General features: G+C 33.7%; 3 protein-coding genes and 1 long non-coding RNA gene across 4 annotated transcripts; 1 reads left to right on the top strand and 3 right to left on the bottom strand.

The window, feature by feature from the left end:
• LOC104791182 lies at window positions 3,002-3,674 on the bottom strand. Its single transcript, XR_768881.2, has 3 exons — window positions 3,459-3,674; window positions 3,298-3,385; window positions 3,002-3,090 (listed from the first exon to the last, which is right to left on the bottom strand). It is a non-coding gene; the product is annotated as an uncharacterized LOC104791182 (long non-coding RNA).
• LOC104791181 lies at window positions 4,376-4,900 on the top strand. Its single transcript, XM_010517006.2, has one exon. It carries the CDS (start codon window positions 4,521-4,523, stop codon window positions 4,812-4,814), a length of 294 nt encoding a protein of 97 aa, XP_010515308.1. The 5' UTR covers window positions 4,376-4,520; the 3' UTR covers window positions 4,815-4,900.
• LOC104791180 lies at window positions 5,407-7,061 on the bottom strand. Its single transcript, XM_010517005.2, has 6 exons — window positions 6,655-7,061; window positions 6,433-6,548; window positions 6,149-6,272; window positions 5,897-6,045; window positions 5,761-5,823; window positions 5,407-5,654 (listed from the first exon to the last, which is right to left on the bottom strand). The coding sequence occupies exons 1-6, from the start codon at window positions 6,973-6,975 to the stop codon at window positions 5,624-5,626; spliced, it is 804 nt and encodes a 267-aa protein (XP_010515307.1). The 5' UTR covers window positions 6,976-7,061; the 3' UTR covers window positions 5,407-5,623.
• Window positions 7,432-7,872, bottom strand: LOC104791179. The gene has a single exon (XM_010517004.1). The coding sequence runs from the start codon at window positions 7,870-7,872 to the stop codon at window positions 7,432-7,434; it is 441 nt and encodes a 146-aa protein (XP_010515306.1).

Raw genomic sequence — 7,923 nt, 5'->3', positions numbered from 1 at the left:
GAAGAGCGGCTCTGCTCGCAGCTAGCGGAGTTGGAAGTCGAGTCTTTAGATCAGACACGTGACTATCACGATCGCATGCTCTTCCTCATGGACCAAATCTCTCGTCTCTCTTCTTCTTCTTCTTCTCTCGTTTCTTCATCATAGATTTACTTATCCATTTATGTATCATTGTGTACAGATACGTTTGGTATAATATATGTATGTATATTAATATTATTATATAGATCGAGATGGAAACATCAAACATGTTATGTTATCAACATGAATGAAAAATTGAGATCCATTTCTAATGAATTAGTAGTTAATAATTTCACAATTTATCTTGTCTTGACTTTTAGACCAATTACAAAAGATGACCAAATAATATTTTGGCAATGATATCATGGTTTCGTAATGATTACGGCTTATTATACCCTAAAATTTTACAATTAGAAAAACTTCTAACGTCAATGTTAAACTATATAAAGATTTTGATGGAACCATCGGATCTTGAACGAGAAGAACATCGGAGTTTTAGTTCCATGGAATTTTACATCACCATGAATTAAATTTCAAAGGAGCCGTCGAAGAGTTCATTGAAACTTGAGTCTCGAACCAAAAAAGTTTTGTCATGTTGATTTGTGTGTAAAGTGTAAACACAAGCTTTCATTTTTTAAAAGTATCGTCACATACATATCACAGAAAATAATAATAAACAGACTCGATTTATTGGTCAATAAAAACCGTAATAGTTTTAACAGGACGTAAAACATGAAATTGTGTAAGGTTTCCATTGGTTGAGAGACAAATTATATTTCTATTTCATTTGTAATATAAAATTCTAGTGCTATAAAAATAGTGTATGATATGTGGGGTTTGCAAACTAAAAGAGGGAAGAGTGACGTTCGATTTCGACGTGAGTTTTTGTTTTGCTATTCATAAAAAATAAATAGATGAGGAGATAAATTTGTATTTTTGATTAATTTAGATGACGAAAATGTAGGGGTTTTTTTTGAACGAATGTGAAAATATATTCAAACCAAAAAAAAGTTCCTCTTTACAAATAAATGCATCCTTTAATCAAAAGAATTGCCTACGAGTATAGAAAAAAATCAATCGTAAAAAAGAGTGTCAACGGCGAGTCGCAAGCCATAGGTGCAAGCCATCAGCATACTTGGTCGTGTGTTGCTGCAGCGAGAGGAGCTTGTTACGTACCAGTCTATCCAAAAACTTGATCAATTGTGCTGAGGTGCTTAACAAATAGCTCTATCCAACGAGAATATTCCATTCATAGATTTAAATTGTTAACTTATCTATATTTTCAGTAAAAGAAATGAAGTGACTCGAATCTTGATTTTTGTTTCCAGATGTCTTTCTTATTCCCAAACAAAGTTAGAACCAAATTCGCATGGATTAACCCGAACTGAACCGAAACGAATATTGATATAACCGGAAAAGAAAAGCAGATACATTGAACCTGGACGATATAGGGACTCAATCAAGTTCTGTGGTGTTAAAATGTAATCATCCCACTACCCACGCTTCGAATTTTATTCATGTCGTTACTAATTTTGGCATTTTTTGATAATTGGGGGATATCATATCCTTGATTCTTTTTCTTTCTTTGGCTTTTTTTCGTATGATACTTTGATCCAATGTTCATGATTTTGATATCTCTTAAAAAGGGAATCTGCCATTAGTTGGATTAATCTGTCTCCGATATCGACCGTCGAGTTTGACAGTTTACCTAGCTATATAACTTTTTATATATATTGGGTGACCAAAACTGCAATAAACTATATAGTTTCCTATACAATTTAATCCTAATAGGTCCAAAAAATAATAATCTATTCTTTGTGACCATATATAGTTTGAGTCTTTAAGATGGTTATAAGCGTTGGCCAAAATTAATGGGTTTAACAAAGGAATGAACTATATTGGTACTTGGTAGATTCAAATAGTAATTGCTTATTTTGGCATACGTGTTTGATTGTGTGGCGGCCATTGACTTTGGACTTTGGAGAACTAGATGTGGTCCAGAGGAGGCACAAAGAAATGAAATATGACACTTATTACATCGACGTGATTGGTGATGTCACATATCATTTTGTATACTCGAAAATGATATAATACTACTACTCCACGACGTTCACCGGTTTCTATAATTTGAATACAAAAGGACATCAACTTTGGTTTACAACTTTTCATTGATATCTTTTAACACTAAAATATTTAATATTTTTCTATAATTCAATTATGTATTTGAATATTAATATAAAAATATAATGTTAATCAATAAAACTCATGATTTCTTCCTTCAAAACTATCTTCCACCTTTTTAATTTTATTTGATAAAAGGTACCTTAATTACTAGATATTCTCAATGGATATATTCTAAGTTATCATAATGTGGTTTGTTTGTCTTAATTAGCATGGTTTCTAACCTTTTTTGGTGTGTGTTTAGTCATGGTGATGATATTGATAAAAGAGATAGGTCATCTTAATAAACTATATATATATCTATATATATATTTTTAATAAACTATATTAAGCAGGAGTGCAGGACTATAATATATGTTCTTAATCATTAATTCATTATGCCATATTATATGATAACTCTGATAGATTAAGAGATTTCTTAAATTTGAGATATAAAAGATACAGATATGACTACAATATTAACAGATGAAATATACATGCACCAACATAGGTATAAGATTATGTATGGATGTTGCATCTTGTATAGATAAATGTAATTTAAACCCAGAAACATATTAAGCCATTTTAAATGTACTGAACAATATATCTAATTGTCATCATTAGTCTGATATATATATATATATACTAGTACTATCACCCGGGCAAGCCCGGTATATTAAATATGTCCGGGTATATTATATAATTTGATGGACTCAAATTCTAATATACACGTAACAAACTGTAAAATTATTAAAAATGTAAAAAAAATAAGAAAGATAGTTTATCGCAAATTGTAAAAATATACAAATTTGTTTAAATCTAACTACACTTATATTCTCCACAGTTTCGATCTTCCAAGCTCATCTCTAGAATTATCCATTTGTTTTGCACTTCGTGGAGGGATGGTAATATCTGCAACCGTCAATGAGTAATCATCAGTTAATAAACTCAAATTACAACATGTACTCTCCTTCCTGTAATTTTTTGGTGTTCTTGAATCAATTCTATCTCCCATCTCAAATAAATTATGAAATGTTTGGATCAGATTATTTTATTAAGATAAATGAAGATACACAATTGATAAACAAACTAATTGGGTTTAACTTCATGTTTGTGTACCTTATCATCCTGAGAATAACTTCCATGCAAATAATTACTCCATGTTTATCTTTGAAACATTGGAGCTCTAATCTTTTGTTTCTTCAACCTGAATCAATAGAAATAAAGAGAATTAGCATAAGATAAATAAAAATTAATAGAAATAAAGATTAGTCACAAACCTGTATAGACTTTTGAGTTTTGGACCTTTGGTTAGCTTAGCCTCTGGATATGGCAACCTCTTAAAAACCGATGTAGTGGAAGAAAGCCTACCAAAATCCAGATGAAAAATAAAACAAAAATGATCAGATGAATATTAGAAACAAAAAGATGAATAAATTAAAGGTTATGAAAAAAACAAATGAGAATAAAAATTAAAAAGTTGGAGAGGAATACGAAAAGAGATCAAATAGGAAAAGAAAATGAATTGAACGAGACTTAAGTAGGAGATGAAACAGTTATAATTATAAAACCGTTCTGTTTTATCTTGGTTTTTGAACGTGATGATCGTGGTTACACAAATTTAGGAATTTAGGTGATTACAGATTTTTTTTAAAATTTAATATTGAAATATAAAAATCGCTTATACATTACGATCATGTTTTTGTTTTTTTAATTAAAGGACTTTTATTTCTAATTTTAAAAAGAAAAAAATTTGATGTGGCTTAATTTGATTGGATAGATGACTTATGATTTATATGATAAAGGATATATGTATATTTTATTTATGTATATAATTTTTTTTTTAATTTTGTGTGTTTACACTGTAGGAATTTATATCTAAATTACGTATTTTCTGATAACAGTATCTAATTTCTATTTTAAAATTGAAAAAAAAATCGAGATTCGAATGGGAAAAATTGTGGTCACAAAATATCATAAACAGTTGCGAAAAAAAATCGAGTGATTGTAAATATACATATTCCGTGCAATTGCAAATATAAGTCTTCAAAATAATAATAATTGTGATTGCATGTTATGCACCACGTGTTGTTACTTTTCTAATACAGTAGACAAATCAGACAAATGATGTCAACAAAATAATGAAGAAAATAACAGAACAAGAGAGATACATTGAACCTGGACACTTTACAATTCCAAAAACCAAAACAAAAAAAAATGGCTATTAAAAGGATCTTCACAACAAAGAGAGGGATAACAGTTTTAACACAGAAACAGCAAACACCACAGAAAACACTTTTATTCTTTAAACCACACAAAAAAAAAAAAAACTATTCAATTAAATGGGGAAAGGTGGAGGTTATGCGACGGTGGCGACGGAAGAGGTTGAGGAGCTACGGAGGAGGAACGGAGAGTTGGAGAGAGAAATGGAGGAGATGAAGAAACAGATGGTTCAGCTGTGGCGGCGGACTGTGGTAGCGGAAGAGGCGGAGGAGAGACTCTGCTCGCAACTAGCGGAGCTTGAGGTCGAGTCTCTAGATCAGGCGCGTGACTATCAGTCTCGTATTCTCTTCCTCATGGAGCAAATCTCTCGTCTCTCTTCTTCCTCCCTTGAAGTCGTTGTTACAAATTCATAGCTTGATGGATATCATTATGTATTTTCCATTTAGTTTAATGTTAAAAAAGAAATGTAAAGAATTTTTGCATAAAATACTTACAATTTTTCATCATATAAACCTTATAAATTCGTGTCCAAAGAAAAAAAAAATGAACCCATAGTAACAATTTTTTTTTTTATGGGGGAAATTGAAATTATAGATTTTTCTTGATTAAAAACAGGGCAATATTGTTTGTTTATTCATGTAACGTTTGTGATTACAGAGATGAGAAGATATTTTGATCCCCGAAATTAATATTTTCCTTCATAATAGAAACGCATTAAAACAAGCCACGATTGTATTCATGTAACTTCAGTGATGACGACAATGAAAGAGACGTGTTAGAGAGTTTCTTCTTTCGTGGTCACACTTATTGTTAACAAAGAGACTTTTTTGATTTAACGATAAAATAATTAAAAGTAAATGAGAGCTTCACAACAGCAACATAAATTAGGTAGAAAGAGCATCAAACTATATTTTAACAAGAGTTTTATCCAATGCCTTTTTTGATGGTTGGCGAGTAAATTTGTATGAACCAACTATATAGATATAATCATCTTATTCTCATACAGAGCATAAATGTGTTTTCATTATTCTGAACCTATATAATCCATTTAGATTGATGACGAGAGTATTTTAAAATTTTAAAGAGAATCAAACATTGCTAGAGTAGTAGCCGAAGAATCCAACAAGAGTTCTTCCTAGCATGAGCATCTAAAAGTACAAAGACATTACATTTGTGTTTGATAGATTCTGGTGATGACCATCTCAAACAAAAGCCTCAGTGACTACTTTCGTTTGCCCTTTATCTCCGGGTCCCTGTACTCCAAACAACAGAGAATAATAATAGCTCGATCAAATTCAAGAATTCTACAGATTCCCCCTATATTTAATCGATGGAATAACAGAGAAATCGGATTCAAACCTCTGGATATGGTCTAGAATCATAAGTCTTGGCCCTGGTGGTATGCTCACATCTCTTAGCGCGCTGGATACAGAATTCACCAACTTTAATAGTTGCTACATAAACAAAATCTTGAATAGGATAATTCAGATTATACCTATCAGTGAGCAATGGCAATGTGGGATCTGTTAAAAGTCCTTTCTTGAAGTTCTTCTCGTATTTTTCTAGACCAAGCTGCACAAGCATAGTTCTTCCTCGTGTGTAAAACGGATCTTCAACGCTCGGTTTAGAGAATCTTTCTCCCAACTGAAGACAGAGAAGGTAAAAAACAGGGTTAAGAGCAAATGCTAATAATATATATGGTTTCATGAGTAGCATTGGTGTCAAGTCTCAAATATGATTGACTTGCCTTAAAAAATATCCCTTGGAAAACAGCAAAACCAGCTGCAGTGGTGATTGCGTTCATAGGTTGTCCTTGCAAACCTTGGCTCACCAAAGAGTATGCAAATCCAGACCCTAATGCTGCCACTACGCTGCAAAAGTTAAATTAATACTGTCTTTAACACTCTTCATTCTCAATGATAACCAAACTCTCAAGACTAATCCCAAATTACAGAACCTTATCAAGACATCTACACACATAGATTAACAAATATTAGTGAATGAAGCAGCTCACAGGAATTGAAAACTTACGCAGACTCAATATCCTCTTTGCCTCGAATCCGCTTCATGACTGAAGCAATTCCAGCATTAACACCAGTAATGGCAGCAAAATTGCGAGCCTGAACCCAAGGTCCACCCACAAGTGCCTACAGATTCATTCACAGATCCCAATTCTCACATACCTCAATTACAACATTAACTTTATATGAAAAGATGGGGATAAGGGTTTTATATATGGGAGTGTATTAAAACCTGAGCTTGTTTCATGGAAGCTATGGCTTGAGGGTCAACGCCGCCAGCCTGAGGCATTTCAGGAGAGAGTGTTCCCATGAGACCACCAATGAAAGCTCCTTGGACACCGCTCATGGTTGAGACGACGGCGGCTTCCACTGGTATTGATTGTTTTGATAACCAGGTCTTGAAACCAGTTTCTACTTCTTTGAATTTAACCTGGAACTGCTGAATTGGATTCTGCTGATCGTTGAATAGACTCGCCATCGCCATCATTTCTCCGCCGCTTCTTCTCCGACTCTGATCTCCTCCTCCTCCTCCTCCGCCGCCGCTTACCCCCATATCTATTTCTCTCGTTTCGTTTCTGTTGCGAATTCTGGAGTTTTTGTTTTTTTCTTTCGGTTCTCTGCTTCTCGTCTTATCTCCCTCCTTCCTTCTCATCTCTCCCATTGGGTTATATACGATTTGTTGGGCCTTATCAGGCCCATTTGTCGTCTTTGCCACATTTGCTCAGTTCTGATTTCTGAAAATGCTCATTACTACATTGAAGTTAAATACTACGAGTACAAGAACGTCCAGAACAGAGTGGCAGAATTATGAAGTCTCTCCTACGTTAAATACTACATAGATAGTTCAACAATACTAAGATAAAGTACATCTTCAGACAGAGGAGCTAAGCCTAGTCTCTCTGGAAGAGCACATAAATATTATTGTCTCTTATTGCGTAGTTGAGATAAAGAAAAAAAGTAAGTTATTATAGATGAGATAAAATAAGATAAGCAAAAGACCAACAAATATTTAGTTCATCTCCATTCCATCTCCAGCTTGACTGCAGATTGGGCTCACAGCAGCAAAAGACCTCTCGAAAGGAGAAGAAAGAAACTGGACATCACGCTGAACACGCTTGACACAGCTTTCAGAAGGTTGACTCTCATCATCAAACTTTCTCCGGACTCCTCTAACCGCCTGCTCCTCATCGGAAGAGAGCGGGAATATCCTGCCACTAGCTCGGCACAAAGAGTTATGGTTATCATACAAAATCCTTTGGTTGCAGTTCTTGTCACAGACGTGACTCAACCCAGTTAGTCTGCAACGGTACATATTCCCACAAACATTCTCATTCTCGCATTTCCAATCACACTTGTGACACGGGTCGGGTTCATCGCTACCAAGTATAGCAGACAAGTAAATAACATTGGCCGCAGAACCAACCACTGAAGATTTTCCAAATACCTCCATTGCACTTCACTTCTCAAACCGTCTTCACACTCTACATAACCCACAAAAAAA

This window comes from Camelina sativa, chromosome 6, assembly GCF_000633955.1.
Source record: "Camelina sativa cultivar DH55 chromosome 6, Cs, whole genome shotgun sequence".
NCBI lineage: Eukaryota > Viridiplantae > Streptophyta > Magnoliopsida > Brassicales > Brassicaceae > Camelina > Camelina sativa.
The sequence above is the reverse complement of the archived record's forward strand: the minus strand, read 5'-3'. Positions and strand labels throughout refer to the sequence as shown.